Source organism: Chenopodium quinoa, unplaced genomic scaffold (assembly GCF_001683475.1).
Source record: "Chenopodium quinoa cultivar QQ74 unplaced genomic scaffold, ASM168347v1, whole genome shotgun sequence".
Taxonomy (NCBI): Eukaryota; Viridiplantae; Streptophyta; class Magnoliopsida; order Caryophyllales; family Amaranthaceae; genus Chenopodium; species Chenopodium quinoa.
This window is the reverse complement of record NW_018742385.1, coordinates 482,240-503,898: the sequence shown is the minus strand read 5'-3', so window position 1 is coordinate 503,898 and position 21,659 is coordinate 482,240. Positions and strand designations below refer to the sequence as shown.

Below are 21,659 nucleotides of genomic sequence, written 5' to 3'. Positions count from 1 at the left end.
GCCAACAAGTTTTTAAGCAACTTGTAAACCGTTCACGGATCATAAAAGGCAACCACGAAAAGGGACAACGAAAGACAACAACGATTGACCCGTGAAGGTTACACCCCATTCATAATCTATGAGATTACTAACTCCATATGGTTCGGAACCACGAAAGGAGGATCGGGGATGATGGTACGAAGTGAGTCATGGAGTCACATTCGCCCGTATTGGCCTCTACTCGATTCCTATTGTGAAAAGTATTCTTGTGATTTCAAAGGCATACAAACAAAGTATTCAATTTGCTTCAAACTATTATTAAGCTAAATTGGTTGAATATTAATGCACACATTATTCTAAAATACTGTGATCACTTGATTAAACAACAAGATTAAAAAGGAAGCTAACCGGATGTCCAAATTATCTTATTAGTCGTGATATTCAATTACATATTCCCTTTAACATGCAATATGGTGATCATAAATAATAATAGAATAAACGTTACTATGGAAAGCAATTCAACAATAATAGCATTAGTCAAATCAAATAATAATAACCCTAATCATGATACTAGTAATAAGAAATAAAAATAAGAGTAATTAAGTGATTAATTACTCACTTTCCGCGTTTCCTTGAATTGCTACATCATGAATAAACTGTTAGTAACTTCAATAAATAATAAATCAAATGTAAATTAAATTAACCTAGAGTTGATTTGGTCCAAACCCTCAGTTAATTCTACCTTTCACGCCTTGGTTTAAGTATAGAACTTTGGGTATTGTATGAACTCCTTAGAGTGCTTAAGGGATATAAAATGAGAGAATAGGGTGGCTAGGGTTTAGGCTAGAGCAAGAGAATGATTTTTGGTGTAGGGAGAGAGAATAATTTTTGGTGTAGAAGAGAGGAAGAGAGAATGATTTGGTGATCAAGCTTGTTGATGATTGAAAAAAGGGAGATATGACCTCTATTTATAAGGAAAAAAGAGGGGTCGAATCAAGAAAAGATAAGAATTCGAATCGGATAAAACTCTTGCGATAGACAGCAGTTTTGCGGTTTTTGTTTTTATCATATCTTTTGATCCAAAAATCGGAATAAGATGAATAAGATATCGTTGGAAAGATATTGAAGTCTAATTTCTAATTCAGTTAGAATCAGATTAAAATATTTTGTAGAATAAAAGATATGGCCGAAATAGTGAGACGGTGTCAGTTTTGGATAGAGTTTCGTATTTCTTTTATATCTTTTTCGTTATAACTCGGAATTAATATTATAATATATCATTGGAAAGATAATTTCAAGAGCTATCCAACCATGTAAGGATTAGATAAAAACTATGAAGCACAAAAATAATTTCTGACTATCTTTGAACGTCTTTCAATTCGAATCGAATTACTAGAGGAGTTTTATTCTATTTCAAACTCTTTAATCTTATCTTTTCAAAAAGGATAATTAAGATCTTTTAGAAACTTATAGAAGCTTCCAATTAATCCTAATTGGATTAGGATTGGGATTAAATCCTTCGGACCCTCCACATGATCATTAGGTCGTAGGTAAGATGGGCTTAGGTTCGGTTTAGACCCAGTTTAGTATTTTGGCCATAACTTATTTCTTATAATTCGGATTTGGGCTTATAATATATCGTTGGAAAGCTCTTTTCAAGCCCCATCCAAATATATAATCATTGGACCCATATTATGGACCAAAATAAAATGGTCTAAACATTTTTATAAAATGGACACGAAATAAATGATTTTAATTGACACGAAACAAAGAAAATAAGTTATGGTTTGGAAAAATGGGTTAGGAATTGGGTTGGTTTATGAAATGTATTGGGAATATGGATTTAAGCACTCCAAGGTTAAATACTCAACCCGACCAATAATGGCGTTGAAAGGTTGTTCATCATCGGGTTTGGTTTTGGGGAGACATTTTTAGGTGTCTACAAAGAGGTATGGTGGAAATCAAAACCCAAAAATTAATCCCCGAATTCAGATTAGTCCTAAGGGCGAATACATTGGAACAGCAAAAAAAAAAAAAAAAAAAAAATATATATAAATTATAATGTGAAGGTTCGTATTAGTCCTGGCTTTTTATATGACATAGTTTTCGAAGTACCCTTCCTAGTGTCCCCACTATACAACATCTCTTAGTATCCTTAGTAGGTTAGACACTTATTGGTAAGTAATATTTGAGTTTAGTATCCTTAGGGCATGTTCTCATTGACTAAACTCAGCTGAACTAAACTGAACTAAACTGAACTGAGCTGAACTGAACTGAACTGGACTGAACTTATTAATTAGTGATTTTTAACTACGGATTAGTGATCTTTGATTATTTATTGATTATTTATTATTATAAATATGTGTATATACAAATATACATATTAAAATATTTAAGAAAAATATACTACTATTATTATTATTATTATTATTTATTGATTATTATTATTTTATTATTATTAATTATTATTATTATTATTATTTATTGATTATTGATTATTTTTATTAATATTATTATTATTATTATTATTATTATGATTTATCGATTATTATTATTATTATTATTATTATTATTTATTGTTGTTGTTGTTGTTGTTGTTGTTGTTGTTCTATTATTCAATTTAAATTTGGATATGACGTCTTGATTATGCATGTCTGTCGAATATTTCGATTCTAAGATTCGATTTTCAGATTTGTTTCTTATAGCCCCTTCTAATTCAAAGTTGAACAAGCAAATCGAGACATTTGTTATTCATTTGTTGATAAGCGTACAATAAGACATTTGTGGATAGATTCTTTGTTAGTCCTGTGCGTTCAATTGTTGACACGCAATTGTTGTATATAGTATGATCTACAATATACAATTCATATATTACTAGAGGGATTAAGAAACATTAGAGTGACAGTATCAATGCTTATAGTCAAAACAACATTAATACCTTATTGAATTCCCCGCGAATAGTATATAGTTCTTTGTTATTTGATCTAATATACTGCCTCCGTTACATATTATTTGCAACGATTTGACATAAAGTAGAGAGGAAAAATGTCTAATCGTTGCAAATAATATGTAACGGATGTAGTACTAATAATCTAATTACTTCATGTCACACATATTATCATTGATCATTCATTTTTTTATTAGGTACCCTCGGTCGTGAATTTGGTACCCTTCATCTTGTTTTTAGTACATTCATTATCATACTAGGAATATAGCTAAAAATACTATGTTTTACACATTAAGTACCAAGCCTTCAAATATATATAATGCATACATAAGTTGCATTCGAAATACATTCCAACATTTAATTCCAAAGAGGTTCCTTGTAATGTTCATATGGTTTCAAGATATAATGCATAATTTAGCTTGTTTTATTTCTTTTGGTGTGGAGAAAATTTGAGAAACTTGTGTCCCAAGTACCAACTAATGTCGTTCCATATGAACTCATGAATGATCTTGCATATTAATTTATCTTGCTATGTAACAATACAAATACTTTGATCATTTATATATTTGATTTCAGATTAGTAAAAATTATTAAAGTTTATATCTTATATATATCAAGATTTTTTTATATAACGCATCTCATATAATAATACGGCTAGTCAAACTCGAAATATTTTAATCTACTCGTCATAGTCGTCAATCAATACAAAATACACTAGAAGTCCAGAACATCCACTAGTTTAAAGCACTCATAAGTTCACGTGTTTCACTCAAAGGGCTAACAGGCCTAACACCAAAGACCTCTGAAATTCTGAGCAAAAAAAAAAAAAAAAAAGAGAAAAACACACACACACAACTTACCTTCAGAGCCCTTATATTATCTCTAAATTGCCAAATGTTACATGATATAATCAATTAAGCAAAGAATGATACCTATTTTTGCATTAATTCCATACATTCTTCTTTTCAGTTCTAAAATCTGCTCTGCAATTGACAGTATTACACCAACACAATTCCTAAAAGACTCAGAATCAATACTTTCTAAAAATAGCATTTTCAAGCTAGGATTTTTCAGCCCTCAAAACTCTTCCAATCGTTATGTTGGAATCTGGTATAATCACCCTTCTGAAATGGAAGTTGTATCTTGTATGGGTAGCTAACAGGAACAATCCCCTCACTGATACTTTCTGGTGTAATTAAGATATCACTCTCTGAGTCTCTGATGCAAAAATATCAGACTATTTGGTCATCCAATGTCACTTATCCTACACCTGGTTTTGTAGCAGCTCAACTTCAAGATTCCGGGAACATTTTTATCCAAGGATTTCCGAACAACACGAGTCGTGGCAATGGGACGATCATATGGCAGAGTTTTCAGTATCGTGCAGGCCTGGAAAAGTCCTTCAGATCCATCAGATTATCATATGGGATGGGGATCGCCCTTATTGGCGAAGTGGACCTTGGAATGGAAACATTTTCATGGGAACAAGATATCATAATACTGGTTATGGTGATATACTCATTAACACTGGGTCATTCGCACAGGAGGAAGTAAGAGGGATGCTTTCTCTGGTTTTTACAAGCGCGAATGAGACTTTTTTGCCTCGTTATGTAATAACTGATCAAGGGATATTAGCTGAAAGGTGGTGGGATGATAGCAAGAAGATTGAACTGTGGCATGCCCCGGAAAATATATGTGACACCTATGGTATGTGTGGAGAATTTGGAAACTGCAACCAGCAGACTAAACCTATGTGCAGCTGCTTAAGGGGGCGTTTGGTTCACAGAGTGGAATGGGTTTGGAATCAGGAATGCGGTTAAGGTGGTATGGGGTTGGAACTTAATACTTAATACCATGTGTTTGGTTCAATTCTGGAATGGGATCTCATTCCCTTACATGTTTGGTTAGAAATTTATTGGAATGAGGAATCAACTCCATTTTTTTCAATAATCTTTATTTTAATCAACTAGCAAAATCAATTCTCTAAGAACAATAACTACAACGCAATAGTTAAATTTTAAACAAACACATTCAAAATTATCACAATATTTGAGATAATTATTTAATATCAAAACTAATACTCAAAAACCCTGTTTAAAATTCCAAGTGAACATTTATTCAAAGAAAACAAATTCATAATCCATCACATTTGGCAATTTGTCATAAATAGACAAATTATTTCAAGCATTACGACTCAAAAGGTCAAACACCACCTCCTTTTTCCATTCATCATTAGGACTTGAAAAGAAAATCTCCATTTGGTTAGGATTTGATGAAAACAAACGAGCAGCTCTTATAACTTCAGGTAATTACAGGCAAACTTCCAATCTCAGATAATAGCCTTCTCTTGTTCACGCTCTTGTGTTGTACTCATGGCAGACGCAATAGTAGCAAGATGATTATTCATATCTTTCATAAAACCAACTGAACAGATGATAAATTTTCAAATCGAGTAGCTGTCTTTTTCTGATTAGTCTTTGGAGTCTTTTCCTTTTTCATTCTCTTAGCAGGAGGAGGTTGGGGTTGAGTATAACTCTTCATCATCACTATCATTATCAAGGTGAACAACGTCCTTTTCAAGGTTATGGATAGAGTCCTCAGGCAACTCAGCCGCAAGACCATTAGCTCTTTCAACACCAAATATATCATCTAGCTTGCTAAGGTAAGGAAAAGGAGTCTTCCATAATCCTCCAGCTTTAGGATGAGTCTAAAAACATTAGTTATATATTATATTAGATTAAGTAAAATGCAAGATTTTAAAAAATATATAAAGAAAAAAAAAAGAAAAGAAATCAGTTACCTTGCAAAAATCATCATAAGCTTGTCTCTCACATTGTATTGTACTAGTTTCTTCATCCCACTGAAACCCGGATGTCTTGTTCACCATTTCAGCAACTATTGCATACTTATCTTTGAACCATTTGAACTTTGATTCAATGTGAGGAATGGCTTTTAAACCACATCCAGGAAACTTATTGTTCAGCATAAGCTCCAAGTGATTCAAGTATCCATTCCTAAACCCTCCTTCTCCCTTCCATTGTTGGTCACAACTTAACTCCAACAAACAATCAATCAAAGCTTCTTCCTCCTCTTTCTTCCAGAAGCGCTTATTCTTACCTCTTCCACTTTAAGAACTTTGACCATTTGCGGCCATCCTAATTAATCAATTAAGTAAGAATACATAACCAAATATTTTATTTGTGGTATATAGGGTATCACATAATGAAAGCAATTAAAAGTTAAATAAAAATATCATGTCCCTTGATTAACATCAAACACAAACGAGAAACAAAAAATCATAAAATACAAAGATCGTTTCACAAAACACAAGGACAAGACTAAAAAGAGTCATTATTCATTAAAAAAAAAAAAATCATGTTTCGTTATTTTGCCTAGCTCTCCAAGCATTAAATAAAGTTTGCGCTAAATTATTCCTAAAGCCGGTCCAAGCATTTGATGGTTGAACTTGAGTAATGTATTCAACATCATCACCAATATCCTCATTCTCATTCTCATCTGATGACTCATCAACCTCAAAATTTGTGGGCATGTGCTTTCGAATTAGATTGTGTAATATAGCACACGCTGTAACAATGCGACCTTGTGTACGAGTTGAAAAAAAAGAAGGGCTTCTAAGAATTGCCCACCTTCCCTTCAACAAACCAAAAGTTCTCTCAATTACATTCCTAGCTTTAGAATGTTTCATGTTGAAGTACTCCTCAGCACTTGCTGGTACTCGATCCCCCCATTCTTTCAAGTGATAACGATGCCCTCTATATGGTGCAAGAAACCCCTCACAATTAGTGTAGCCAGCGTCTACCAAAAAGTAACAACCTTGAAAATCATAGAATAGATTGAAGTCTTTATTAATTGTAATAATCAAAATTGTATATTATCATATGGTTATTTTTATCACATGGTTTACCTCGAGACACCTTTAAACCATTAGGCCTCGAAATTGCATCTCGTAAAACACGACCATCATGTGCAGAGCCTTCCCATCCAGGTAAGACAAAAACAAATTCCATGTTAGGTGTACAAACACCTAAAACATTCATTGCAAGGTTTCGTTTCCTTGTTCGGTACCTTCCTCTATCCTCATTTGGAACATAAACTTTAATAAATGTACCATCTAGAGCTCCTAAGCAATTCTACAATTATAAAGAAAATACACTAGATTATTTACATAGGATGTATGTAGAACATTGCTTTTAATCAATTGTAGAATGAGCATTCTTTTTATCATATTTTAAAATGTTAAATATACCTGGAAGCATTTCCATCTACTATCCTCGCAATCTTCTGTAATAGGTGTAGGTTTTTTGAGCAAGTGATGATGTAGCTTTAGAACCACAAGGAGGCAAAGGTTAAATTGTCTACTAACACTTTCTCCACTCCTATAAAAGTAGTGCCCTCTCGACCTATTCTTTTTATGATGAGATGATGTATACAAAAACATAGCTACAATCTCCTGTAAGCTCATATTTCTAGTCCCTCTCAATCCACCAATATCGCTTATCATCTCACAAAGTACACCAAAAGTATGTCTGTTCATACTCAATTCACTCCTACAAGCAACATCACTATCTCTAATCAACGAGTTCAAATTAATTAATCTATTACGTTTCTTATCTCTAATTCGGTGTATTTTATGTAGCACGAAATACATGAGAATCATGAAATTTATTATAACTAATAAAGTTACAAGTAGTTCTGTTTGTCGCTTTCTCTTCCTCCTTAACAAGGATAGTCTACATGACTCCATTTCTGTAAAAACACAACACAAAAAGGATTACCCTATAAATTGATTATTAGTATTTACTCATATGTTTTCCTATCATATTCTTATTTTATTGTCTAAGTGCCTTTTTTACTAACATTATATATATATATATATATACATCCTTTGGTGGGAGCAAAAAGAAAAATACAAGGGCAAAAGCCAAAGAAAGGCATGCAATAGGCAATCCACAGAAAGAATTGAAAAACAAAAGTCAACAAGTAATATGTATGCTAATGAAATCAATGATAGTTCACAATAGTGGACCTGCAATAATGAACACTCCATTTCATACATCAGAACTATTTCACAATTATATGTCGGTAATTTATTTTTTGAGATAGTAAAAAATCTACTAAATATATACAATTACTATGATAAAATTCAATAAATTTCACACGAAAGATGACTACTTTGATCACAATATATAGCTAACCAGAATAATTATACAACAAATTTGGGGAAAAAGTGAATAAAAAATTGGGGAAATATCATAAAATAAGAACAAGATTTAATTAAATTAAAAAAAAAAAAAAAAAAAAAAAAAAAAGAAGAAGAATTACCTGGATGAAGGCTGAATTATTGCTGCTCAACAGCTTAAGGATGAAGGATGAATATGGCGGCAGAAGTAGGAGATGGACTTTGGCGGTAATTTCCCTGTTTCCCTCATTCTTCCCTCCTTATATTTGATACCTAGGGGAATGGAATGGGCCAAACCCACCTCCCCCCCCAAGGTTTCTAAACCCCATACCTCATGGGTTTGAGGTATGGGTTTGAAACTCGTACTTTTGACAACCAAACATAAGGTATGGGTTTTAGTACTTCTAAACCCATACTTTATACCTATATTTCGCGAACCAAACTACCCGCAGACTAAACCTATGTGCAGCTGCTTAAAAGGGTTTGTGCCAAAGAACACGGAGGAATGGAGGAGAGGAAACTGGACAAGTGGGTGTGTGAGAAGAAAGAAGCTGCAAGCCTGCAATGTGGGGTTCAAGGGGGAAAACAAGATGGGTTTTTGAGGTTAAAGATGATGAAAGTGCCAGTTAATGCTGATATTGCTGAATGGTTTGTGGGTCTGAATCCTGATCAGTGCAGAACAACCTGCCTGGCAAACTGCTCTTGTTTGGCTTATACACATGATACTGGAACTGGATGTATGAGATGGAGCGAGAACTTGATTGACATAGAGGACCTTTCGCCTGGAGGGGTGGACCTATTCATTCGGCTTGAACAATCAGAGCTAAGTAAGTTAATCATACCTCTTTGAAATTTTGAATGCTAGACACTTTAGGAGATATTATAGGCTTCTGAATTCTCATCTTCCCACCTAGTAAAAAAGATCATGTTAGTATGCATATGTAAAATAATTTCCTCTGCTTTGCAGGTACTAGTAAGAGATATGACTTTAGGAACAGCAGTGATTGCCACTATCACATACTTCCTGTTCAAATGGAGAGCTCGGAAAAAGGGTAAACACACATCGGATAGAAATAGAAAATCTAAATTGATACCAGAGAAGAAAGCTGGGAAAGCAACAGATTCATATCTATTCAGAGACAAAACCCAAGTTATGATTGAAGACCTAAAAGTCTCAAAACTTGAAGATCTGATAATAGCAACAGACGGCTTTAGTGAGAGTAACTTGCTCGGGAAGGGTGGTTTTGGCCAAGGTAAGAATGAGTTCAATTCAAACATGATCTTACGTAGTCTAAAATGCAACAAAACGTAGCAGGAGATAATATGATGTTTGTTTACAGGGTAAACTAGAAAATGGTCAAGAAATAGCAGTATAAAGGCTTTCAAGAGCATCTGGGCAAGGTGTAGAAGAATTCATCAACAAAGTTGAATTCATCTAAAAACTTCAGCAATTTCAGACTTCTAATAAAGCTGTAATTTTTTTTCAGTTTAAAGCATTTCTTAATGCATTGATGACAATCAGTCGATCATCACTAATACAAAGCAAAATCAAACAGCTCAAAACACTCGATTCCAACATTAAAAACCCAAAATCTTATCGAAACAACCAAAACAAAAACCCCAGAATTCCTTAATAAGTTATCTAGCTTAAATCAACAAATCACAAATTAAATAAAAAAATTGATAAAATAAAAATCGAAAACTTACCAGCATTTTCGCAACCAATCATGAGAACACGAGAAGAAGTGGGAACAAATTTGCGAACAGGGAATTGTCATAGTCGTAAGTGTTGCAGCTTGAAAACTTAGATTCATCGTTCTTTGTATTTTTGGTTGAAGAGTTGAAGCTTTCTCTCTCTTCCTTTTCTATCAATTTTGGGAAAGACTGAGCTTTCTCTCTCTTCCAGCAGTGACCTCAGCATCAATCAGCAGTATTTTGGCGCAAAATTTCCCCCCAAAAACATATGCCGTTCCCGTTTTTGCAACCAAACGGAAGATTTGCTGGTATTACATAAAAGACTGACGAAATAGTACCAGATTTCACTATTTTTTAGGCATTGTACTACAAAAGTGGGTGACTATGTAACATTGTACTGCAAAAGTGGGTGGCAAAAAGCAAAAGTTTCTTATTTCTTTAATTTCTTTTGGAGTCACGTGATTTTTTTTTATTTTTATAATTCCATTTTCTTTTACATCTATTTTTATTTATAGTTTGGTCCCTCTGCTAGAGATATTAATGGCTCTAGTTGCTAGAGGCTAAGACATTTCCGGCAATTTTTCCTACTAGTTAAACTTTAGAAATTTGATCAGACGTAGGATACAGTCTTGGAATCCCAACCAAATTGACTCCAATTTTATTTTTTTCATAATTTCGAGCATAGATCGAACCTTTTGCTTTAGATATGGGAAACAAGTTATCCTTTTCACCATGTGTGAAGTTACTAAAAATGAATATGTAATTAATAAACTTCCATACAAGAAAATTGTAACGATTATTTAAGAACGGTGGATGTAGTATAAGCAAATAGGAGGTTAACAAGTAAATCTTAAACATGACTCGTGTATATCTTATAAACTCTAGCTCTAAATCATACATTTGTAAGATATTCCAATGCATCCTGATGGACCTGCTTGTCTCCGGCTGCAATTATGCGATAATAAGCTGGACCTGCAACACCAATATAATTATGATGTTCAGAAAATCTACAACACTAGTTAAGTTGAGTATACAGCCATTTTATAACGATTTTTTTTATACGAATCAGTTGGTTACCTATGGACAGTGGAGAAGCTTTCCACTCAAGCTTCTGACCAGCACAATCAGTTATAATACCTCCAGCACCTTCTATGATTGGTATAAAAGCGAGAAAATCGTAAGGCTGCAGAAAAATCATTGAATAGTTTAGCAAAAAAGTAAACAATTAGCCAAATAAAAATTTGTGTTTGGAGTATAATATACAGAGACAAGAAAATATCACTCACACCAAGAAAGGACTGGATAATCAAATCAACAAACCCAGAAGCTAAGAGTCCATAGGTAAAGCACTCAGCTCCATATATTGGTTCTTGAACCTGAAGAATAGAAGAACCCATATGATTAGAAAAAATTGACAATTTCATGGCAGCTATAAGTATTTGCCAGATCAATTGATCACACTTACATCAATCAGTAAAAACAAAATGGTAAAATTGGTTTTGTGTTCAGGAGAGTTTGGTTAGTTTAAAAGCTTAACAAAGCAACTGTGGCAGGATAACTTACAGATTCTAGTAGACCAATTTTTAATAGAATGAACTGTTACTAATATCTAACGAATATATCAAGGGATACTAACTACACACCTTTTCTGTGACACGATAAAAGTCCTCTTGCTCTTTATCGCTAAAATGCAATGGGCTGGACGCATATCTGAAAGTAACAAATTCAAAAACGGATGAGGTAAATTAAAAAACAAAAAACTAACAAAGCAAAAGAGGAATAAGCAACTCGTACATACTCGTGGGAGAAAACTCATCTCAAAACTATTAAGTTTTTCCACAAGAGTACAAACTATTGCTCTTCTCAAAAACAAAAACAAAAACAAAAACAAAAAAAAAAAAACATAAATATATAAATAATAAAAGATGAACAAAGAGAGAATAAGTAGTAGTGATTGTGCAGATATATATACTCACAGTGTTGCTTGTGAAAGCCGCTGACAAGGACGGGTTTGTACAGGCAGACCATCCATAGTAGTTTATCTTCCCTGCACTCCGACCCATCTTTTGGACAGTATTGGCTGGTCAATGATTCCCAAGATCTGTAAAGATATAACCATCCAGTGGAATGAGAAAACAGGTCCAGACATCTAAAACATAACTATGGTGCATCTAATATTCTCTACTAAAAATCCAATGCATGCAAAAACACGAGTACTAGCCATAATTTAAGTGCAAAGGAGTCATACCGGCTTACTCTTATATAAGAGAGCAATGAGAGTACCAAACAAAGGAATACCTGTAGCATTGTAAGAGATGATCAGAACATACGACCAAACTCATAAAGAAAGAGTATTATGAAGAGAAAAAGATTTTCTTACCGTTTTTGAAGCTAGTAGTCCCGTCAATTGGGTCTAGCACCCAAACAAAATCAGCATCCCTTCCTTCCGGAAGCCAACCCCTTTCCTCGCCAAAACTAAAGTTTTAAATCAAATTTAAAAACATTAGATCAAGCAAACTAACTCAATGAGTAAGGTCAATAAGTAAAGTTGAAAATAGATCACTTACACTACATGATGAGGGAAATTCTGTAAAATCAAAGATATCATAGCATCCTCGGCAGCTGGGTCTGCATTTGTGGCTTGTTCAACAATACAGCCATCTAACGACAAAATCAAATTGGTCAACCAAAACAGGAAAATTCAAGTAAAAAACAAGGAACAAAACAAAACCAAAACGAAACTTACCTTGGTCGTACTTATTAGTGTTTTGAATCAACCACGGTTTCCCAAATAACTTTTTCACCACAGCACCAGCGGCATCAGCGGCTTCATTGGCAACACGAAGCAATTCATCGAGAATTTCAGGGGTAATGTCATCAGATTCGCCCGAAGTCTTGTAAAAGCAACACATCTTCTACAAATTATCAGAGATTAATACTAATCCTTCATCCAAATTGTCAAACATTAATACTAATCCTTCATCGAAACTGATAGGGAAAATAAAGATGGGATTATTATGGGAACACAGATCATTTATCAAAATTATGATTAAAGGAAATTTTAATTTAAATAACAAAATAAGCACATAATTTTCTTCTCTAGCTAAAATAATCGAGTTTAGTAATTAGAACAAAAGTTCAATAATCGAGTTTAAAGAACCCTAAATTGAGCATAATGAGAATTAAATTAACAAAAAACCCTAAACATTGAAAATAATCGAGTTTAAAGAGCCCTAAATTGAGCATCATGAGAATTAAAATTACCAAAGAACCCTAAAATTGTCTATGATGAGAATTAAATTAACAAAAAACCAAACAGAAATTGATATTCGACAATTACGAAAAAAAAAAACACAATTTCTTACCTCAGACGCTATTTCAATGGAAATTTGAAATTTCAATGGAGAACGACGCGTGCGCTTCAATACAAAAATTGAGAGAGTATTTCCTTTTTTTTTTTTTTTTTTTTTTTTTTTGAAAAAGAGAGAGTAATTCCTAATAAACCTCAAACCTCAAACCTCAAATGTATATATAAAAGTAATATAACCGAAATATGTATGGATTCCTATGGTACGTAGGTTTTTTTTTTTTTTTTTGTTTTTTTTTAGCAAATTCAAGTTTATCAAATGGTAAAATTATATATATCAACAACTTTTTATTGAATATGGGTTTACTGTTATAAATATATTTACAAAAATACCATGACTTACGTTGTTATATTACCATTTTGCCATTTGATAATTGTTTATCAAATTATAAGTAAAAATTGACAAAAATAATCTCAATTTTCACTCGTTTGCTCAAAATAATCCCAATTTTGGATTATTTTTATATAATCCGAACTTTAAGGGTCGTTCGCTTATATCGGTCCCAAATAATCGGTAACCTATAAAAGAGGTTTTTTTTAGTTTGAAGTGACATATGTCAACACATTATAAGTTGAAAAAAATTATTTTATTTAAAAACAAAAAAAAATCCAAAACCTACAGCCACTCAACCTTAACGGCCAGCAACCACCATCCCAGCAGTCTTAGTCAAGATCTGACCGCCCCCAACCTTGCCGGCGACATTCTCCCCCCTAGCGTCGGCGACACCCCTCCCTTAAACTACCCTAAACGGCAACCCGAATTCCCTTAAAAAAAGCCCTCCACCTAACCACCCGAAATTTTGAAAAACCCTCCCCCACCACATTAAACCCCCAAATCGGCCCTTCCCTACCAGGTTCCGTTGGGAGGGCCGATTTGGGGGGTTTAATGTGGTGGCGGAGGGTTTTTTCAGGGTTTCGATCGGGTTGTCGTGTGGGCAGTTTGGTGGTTCAGGGGAGGGGCATCGCCGACGCTAGGGTGGGGGAGGAACGTCTAGGCTCCATCGAACATGGCGGGTTCCGGGAGGGGTTGTGGCTAGGTGGCGGAGAGGGTGGTCGTGGATGAGGTTCCGACAGTGGGTTTTTTTAAAAAAAAAAAGTTTTTTGTTTTTTTTTCAGCCAATTAAATAGTAACACGTGTCACTTTAACCTGTTGTAACATGTTAAATAACCGGTTGGGATCATTTTGAGCGAATAACCCCCAAAGTTGGGATTATTTAAAAATAATCCAAAGTTGGGATTATTTTGAGCGAATGGATGAAAGTATGGATTATTTTTATCAATTTTTCCATTTGATAAACCTGGGCTTCCTCTTTTTTTTTTTTTTTTTTTTTTGTAGGAAAGGGGTAGTTTAATTTTAATCCGTCAAAGAAAAGTACCTTATTTTGTTTGGAAATTTTGATTTAGATAATTCAAATATTTTTCCAATTTTTTTAAATATAATCCAACCTCTTCATTATTCCACAACAATCCCATCTTTATACCAAGCTCGTGCGATGTACAGATTTTCAATACATTTTTTTTTGAAGGAAGATAGCACGAAATACTTCAGTCTGGATTAGAGCAAGATTAGCCAGTCTTAAGAATCTAGGTGACATCATCAAAATTTAATTTTGCGGTCTTAAGACAAGACTTTAGTTATTTTACGCATTTATGTGGCTTGGTCTTAACAAAATCTTAAGTGGTGTCTTGAATATTCAAGACTCAACTTAAGACTCCATACAACACTCAATTAATTTTTTTAATTTAAAAAACATTAATCATTGATTAAATATTAAAAAAATGAGTCTTACAAATGAAGATATAAATCTGATCGAGTCTTAAGGCGTCTTAACATAATTATAACTTAAGAAAATAATCTAATAACTGATGTGGCGATGGATGAAAGTCTTAAAAACAAGACTGCGCTAATTGATTAGGGGATTTTTATCCACCAATCACCGTCTGACAAGTGGACCAACCAGGTTCCGCCACGTGTCCTTCACGAAGGCCAACAGGAGCTTGCCACGTGTCAGTCACAGATACGTCCTCCACGGACCACTTAAGACACGCCACGTGTCCACCCATGCCAAGTGGGACAACCGGCCATCAAGGCCCATTTCAGTCTAGAGGCCCGATCAGCCCTAGGTTTACCTTAAGCCTAGAGAGTTGCACGCTTCCCAAGGCTATAAATACTCGATTAATCCTCATTAATCAAAAAACACAAAAAAACAACCGAATAATTAAGAGATCAAGCAGAGAAGAACAGACTTATTAACAACCGGCTAATCTCGCTAACGACGCAGATTACCAACACTAAGCACTCTCACCTAGAGAGATCTCATTACTTTACTTTCTGTATTGATTACTCCTTAATCAGGTACTAACTTGACCGTTGGAGGCGGAGCTCTCAGGAGTCTCCGTTATTTTGCAGGTACAGACGTCCGGTTCCAGTCTCGGAATTGTAACTCTCCCGCAGGACATCAGAAAACCCCGAAACATTTGGCGCCGTCTGTGGGGAGAGTACTTCAGAGATGGCATCCAAGTCTGTACCGACTCCAGAAGAGAGGCGTCCCCTAGACGACCCTCAAGTTCAGTCGGACCATGATACCGAAAGTGAATTTGAAGTTGAAACTCATACAGCTCCAGACGGGACCCTAAGGGCCCGCCGTACCCGTCATACTGAAATAAGGGAACGGGAGTATCTTCAAACAGGAAGCGAGCCAGCAGGCGCACCGCTTGCTCGGCAACAGCCGACTGATGGGTCTGCTCCCATCACAAGGAACGAACTCATGACCTTCATGAGGGACTTCAAGGGAGAGATCCAAGAGTTGATCAACAAAAAACCGCCTGCTTCAGTCAAAGAGCAGTCGGCCAAGAAACCTTCCACTTCACTGAGGAGGAAGCCAGTTCAAGGGCGAGAGGCGACTCCCCATCCTAAATCCAAGAAGCGGGAACCGTCTGCTCTTGATTTCACAAAATTCCGTTACCCTACGGGAAATAGGAAACCGGTTCGTCATATTCAGGCGGACGGGTCAAAGCAAACGTTCACAGATGCTCGGCACCTGCTAGAGCAGAAGAAGAGTGACCGATTATCAGAGTCGGCTTCTACTTCAAATTTTCAGGACAGTTTGCGAAACGCCTCGATGAGGCCAACTCAGTCGTACCATGAGAGTCAGTCAGGCGGCACCTCCCGTCAGTCCGACTTTCATAGTGCCCAGGCGGTACCAAACTTACCATTTGTGCCGCAACAACAGTATTTTATGCAGCCACCTCCATTTGGTGGACCTGCAGCAAAAAACGTCCAACCTATGGACTGGCAGCTACGGCTGCTTAGACTTGGTGAACAGCCGTCGGCCTTCTCCAAGGAAATTACTGAAGCCGCTCAGCCGGCCAAAGTAAAAAATGTTTTAGTAGGCGCCTATGATGGCACTACTAACCCGGAAGACCATCTGATGGCATTCACCAACCTGATGTACCTTCAAGGGTTGGATGATCCCACTTGGTGCAAGTGTTTCCCAGCGACTCTCAAGGGAATTGCACAGCAATGGTTCGGCAACCTGCCGACTGGTTGTGTAAACAGCTTCAGGACGCTTGCTTACTTATTTGCCTCCAACTTCGCAATGAACATCCCTGCGAAGAAAACGACCCTTGATTTGGGAACAATTCAGCAGGGTGAAAAGGAGGGGCTTCGTTCCTACATCAGGCGGTTCAACCTGATGAGAATACAGATTCAAGGGTTACCGGATGAGGTAGCTTATACTGACTTTTTTAGAGGTCTCAAAGACGGGTCTACCTTCAAATTTGATTTAGTTCGAAAAAGGGTGGCGACTCTTCAAGAGGCCTTGATTGAAGCAGAAGCCTATATACAGGCGACTGATCTGTGTACGATGAAACAGTCGGACGGGAAGAGGTTCGACAATAGAGAGGGACGACAGAAACAGTCGTCCAACAAGGATGAAAAAAGAAAAGGGGTCTGGGCGGCTGATTCCTCTAAACAGCCGGCCCAGAAAAAGAAAAAAGAATTCAAACCATACTCCCCAAAATATGTGTTTAACAAGGATAACCAGTTTATCCTAAAAGAAATAAAGGGACGGCTCTCAATTGAGAAGCCGCTCCCCATGAAGGGTTCTGCGAGCAACCGGAACCAAGACAAAATCTGTGCTTATCATGATGACATTGGTCATCACACCAATGACTGCATCAGTCTCATGCGGTACCTAGACCGATTGGCTGATCAAGGTGATCTTGACACTTATGTCAAGAAATCTGCGGGAAACACTTCCTCAAAAAAGCAGTCGGCCAAAAAGAATCAGCAGGCCGACAGTTCTGATACAGATGATGCAGTCGTCTACACCATTGCAGGCGGCTTCTCAGGAGGCGGCCCCTCTATTAGGGGCAACAAAGATAATATAAGGCGGTTAGATGTAAATTCCGTTCACCAAGAACGACCGTCCAAATATACATTTCCTGAGATTGTCATCACTGAAGAGGATCTAGGAGGAATAAGGGGGCCGCATGACGACCCTCTCGTTATTGAATGTAAAGTGGCCAACCAGAGAGTTGGTCGAATCCTCATAGATACCGGGAGCTCTTCAGATCTCATCAGCAGCAAATGTCTATCAAAACTGAAATATCAGACGGACTGCATACATCCGGCCTCCCACCCTTTAATAGGGTTTGGGGGAGGAGTCGTCCACCCACTGGGACGAGTAGATCTACCCATCCGCCTGGGCGAAAAAGGGGAAGGACGACACATGGTAGTCCGGTTCCTAGTGGTAGAGGAACTCTCTGCCTACAACATGATTCTGGGTCGACCAACCCTGAATAATTCCAAGGCTGTTATAATCCCGTCACTTATGCTGCTTAAGTTTGAAAGGGACAATGGAACAGTCGGCTCCCTTAGGGGAGATCAGAGGATGGCCCGAGAGTGCTATCTCTCGATGTCAAGCCCACTGTTATGGCCACTGGGTCAAGTGGAGAAAAAACAGACCTTGACAATGTCAAGGAAAGTGCGCCTGTTCAAGAAACAGGCGACAAAAAGAGAAAGGCACTCCAGACTGAGTCCGCAAGAAAAGCAAGAAAATAGCAATCATTGGCAGAGGACCGGCCGGATGAGTTCCGCCCTCACCCGGCTGGTGAGCATGCGGACCTGATATTAGACGACTCCCATCCTGACCGAACAGTCAAAGTAGGGACGGCTGCTCTAAGAAACCTTGGTGCCGACTTTCACAACTTGTTGAAAGAATACAAGGACATCTTTGCATTTGAAGTCCATGAAATGCCAGGCATTAGTCCTGATCTGGCAGTACACAAACTCGCTGTGGATCCGAAAAAGAAGCCGGTACGGCAAAAGAAGCGGAACCATGGTGAAGAGAGAGGTCAGGCGGCAGCCGCCGAAGTCAAAAAATTACTTGATGCAGGGTTCATTCGGCAATGTTACTTCCCAGATTGGGTTGCAAATGTGGTACTTGTTAAAAAGCCGAATGGCACCTGGCGAATGTGTGTAGACTACACAGACTTGAACAAGGCGTGCCCCAAAGACAGTTACCCTCTGCCTAAAATTGATAACCTGGTCGACTCAACAGCCGGCCATGCCTTGATGAGTTTTATGGACGCCTATTCTGGTTTTCATCAAATTCCTTTGTGGAAGAAAGATCAGGAGAAGACGGCCTTCGTCACTGATCAGGGATTATACTGTTACACGGTCATGCCGTTTGGTCTTAAGAATGCTCCGGCTACCTTCCAACGAATGATAAACACAGTGTTCTTTGATCAGATTGGGAGAAACGTCGAGGCATACATTGATGATATGATTGTCAAGACTAAACTTCAGAAAGATCATCTGACGGACCTCCGAGAGACTTTCGCCACACTCAGGCGGCACCATGTCATGCTCAATCCCAAGAAATGTGTATTTGGAGTTGAGTCTGGGAAATTTCTCGGATTCCTTATCAACCAGAGAGGAATAGAGGCGAACCCCGAGAAGGTACAGGCGGTCATTGACATGCAGTCGCCTCGTACCGTTCGAGAGGTTCAGAAGTTAACAGGTTGTCTGGCGGCCTTGGGAAGATTCCTAAGCCGATCAGGCGACAAATGCCTATACTTTTTCCAGGCAATTAAGAAGAAGGCAAGGTTTGAATGGGGGCCGGATGCTGAGGCCGCCTTCCAGAAATTAAAGGTTCACTTGCATTCCTTGCCGAGGCTGGTTAGCCCTTTGCCCAAAGAAAATCTCTACATGTACCTGGCCGTCTCTGATCATGCGTTAAGCGCGGTGCTCCTTGCTGAAAGGGACGGCTGTCAACTCCCGGTCTACTTTGTCAGTCACGTACTGAAAAATGCCGAGTTGAGGTATCCCCTAGTGGAGAAATTTGGTCTTGCACTCTTCATGGCTGTTAAAAAATTGAAGCCCTACTTTCTGGCACATGCAGTCGTCGTGTATACCGACCAACCGATCAAGCGGCCCCTTACCACCATGGAGTCCTCCGGACGAATGATCAAATGGGCCATAGAAATGCAGAGTCTCGAAGTTACTTTCGAGCCTAGAAAAGCAGTGAAGGGGCAAGCCTTTGCTGACTTTATCGTAGAGATGACTCGTCCTCCTAACTCTCAAGTTCCAGACCAAGTCTGGAAGGTATATGTGGACGGAAGCTCTACTTCAAACGGTTGTGGAGCAGGCGTCGTATGTCAATCTCCAGAGGGCGACAGGTTCGAGTATGCTCTACGCTTCAGTTTCCAGGCTTCAAACAATGAGGCAGAATATGAAGCTTTACTAGCCGGGATCCGCATGTGTAAGGCGGCAGGGGCAAGGAAAATAGACGCCTGTTCTGATTCACAACTGATAGTGAGTCAGTACAATGGCGAATACGAAGCAACACATCCGGCCATGATCAAGTATTTACAGGCGGTCCGACAAGCAGTCGGCTCCCTTGAGGATTTCCATCTGATCCAAGTGCCGAGATCAGAAAACAACCAGGCAGATGCACTTTCGAAATTAGCATCATCCGCCTCCTCCGATACTCCTCGGACTGTGTTTTGGGAAGTAATGGAGAAGAGAAGCATCGAGGAAAATCCTATTGGAATTCTAGACAGAAGCTCAACCTGGATGGATTCAATCAGGGCATATCTGACAAACGGTACACTGCCGGATGATCCTCAACAGGCGGCAGCACTGAAAAAACGAGCCTCCTGTTTTGAAATTATACAGGGAGAACTTCACAAGAGGGGGCACCTTCAACCCTTCTTAAAGTGTGTTACTCCTGAAAAGGGACGAGAGATACTAGATGATCTTCACTCTGGTTTCTGTGCTTCCCACATAGGTGGTAGGATGCTTGCTCAAAGGACAAGGCGGCAGGGTTACTTTTGGCCTACTTTGGAAGCAGATGCAATGGAGATGGTGAAAAAATGTGACAAGTGCCAAAGGTTTGGCAAATTAATTCACCGTCCGGCTACTGACCTCACTACCATTCACAGCCCACTACCGTTTGCTAAGTGGGGCATGGACATTCTGGGGCCATATACGCCTGCTACAGGCGACAGAAGGTACATACTTGTTGCCGTTGACTACTTCACTAAATGGGTAGAGGCGGAGGCTGTAAAGGGAATCAAGACGAAAGATGTAATTTCATTCATTTGGAAAAACGTCATCACTCGGTTCGGGGTTCCCATGTCTATGGTTTTTGATAATGGCCCCCAATTTGAGACGCCTGTTCTCAAAAGCTGGTTGGGAGACCAAGGAATTGCACATTACTTTGCATCTGTCGGCCGTCCACAAGCAAACGGCCAGGTAGAAGCCTTTAATAAAATCATCTCAGACGGTCTCAAGAAAAAGATTGAACGAGCAGGCGGCCTATGGGCAGATGAACTACCACATGTTCTTTGGGCCATTAGGACGACTGAAAAAGGGGCGACTGGAGAAACTCCCTTCCTCCTAACTTATGGTGCAGAAGCTGTTCTTCCAATAGAACACTACGAGCCGACTCTTCGAGTAATGTTATATGATGAAGAGGCAAACTGGGAAGCTATGCGCCTGGCATTAGACTCACTTCCTGAAAAAAGGGGCAATGCTGTTTTGCGCCATGAGATCTATCGCCTAAGAATGACTAGATCATACAACAAGAAAGTACACAGGCGTCCACTCAAAGTAGGGGACTTTGTACTTAGAAAAATGGAAGCAGTTGGTAGGGCCAATGAGTCTGGAAAACTAACTCCCAACTGGGAAGGACCCTACCGAATCTATGCGGAAGTCAGGGACGGTACCTACCGTCTGGAAACACCAGACGGACAACCGTTGCCTCGAACCTGGAATGTAGATAACCTTAAAAAATATTTCTTCTGAATGATGTAAAGTAAAGAGCTACTTAATAAAGTTTGCACTTACTATTCAATATTGTATTACGAGGGGCATGCCGTCTGTACCTTTACAGTCGGCTACTCTCCATTGAGTTTCACTATCTTTAGAGGGGCATGCCGTCTGTTCCTTTACAGTCGGCTAC

General features: G+C 38.0%; 1 protein-coding gene and 1 pseudogene across 1 annotated transcript; both read right to left on the bottom strand.

Annotated features, from left to right (window-relative positions):
• Positions 1 to 6,089: 6,089 nt before the first annotated feature.
• On the bottom strand, positions 6,090 to 9,999 carry LOC110698964 (protein ANTAGONIST OF LIKE HETEROCHROMATIN PROTEIN 1-like). The gene is made up of 5 exons (XM_021876470.1): positions 9,834 to 9,999; positions 8,270 to 9,036; positions 7,194 to 7,693; positions 6,852 to 7,077; positions 6,090 to 6,760 (listed from the first exon to the last, which is right to left on the bottom strand). Exons 3-5 carry the CDS (start codon positions 7,689 to 7,691, stop codon positions 6,300 to 6,302), a joined length of 1,185 nt encoding a protein of 394 aa, XP_021732162.1. The 5' UTR covers positions 7,692 to 7,693; positions 8,270 to 9,036; positions 9,834 to 9,999; the 3' UTR covers positions 6,090 to 6,299.
• A 444-nt stretch (positions 10,000 to 10,443) lies between these two features.
• LOC110698974 lies at positions 10,444 to 13,340 on the bottom strand (annotated as a pseudogene).
• Positions 13,341 to 21,659: the final 8,319 nt, after the last annotated feature.

Bases quoted from the DNA above. Each gene is read 5' to 3' on its own strand.
- LOC110698964 (XM_021876470.1), bottom strand. From the start codon at position 7,691: ATGGAGTCATGTAGACTATCCTTGTTAAGGAGGAAGAGAAAGCGACAA. The intron at 7,078-7,193 runs GTATATTTAACA...TTATAATTGTAG, and splicing joins GTAGATGGAAATGCTTCCAG to AATTGCTTAGGAGCTCTAGA. The intron at 6,761-6,851 runs GTAAACCATGTG...ATGATTTTCAAG, and splicing joins TGGTTTAAAGGTGTCTCGAG to GTTGTTACTTTTTGGTAGAC.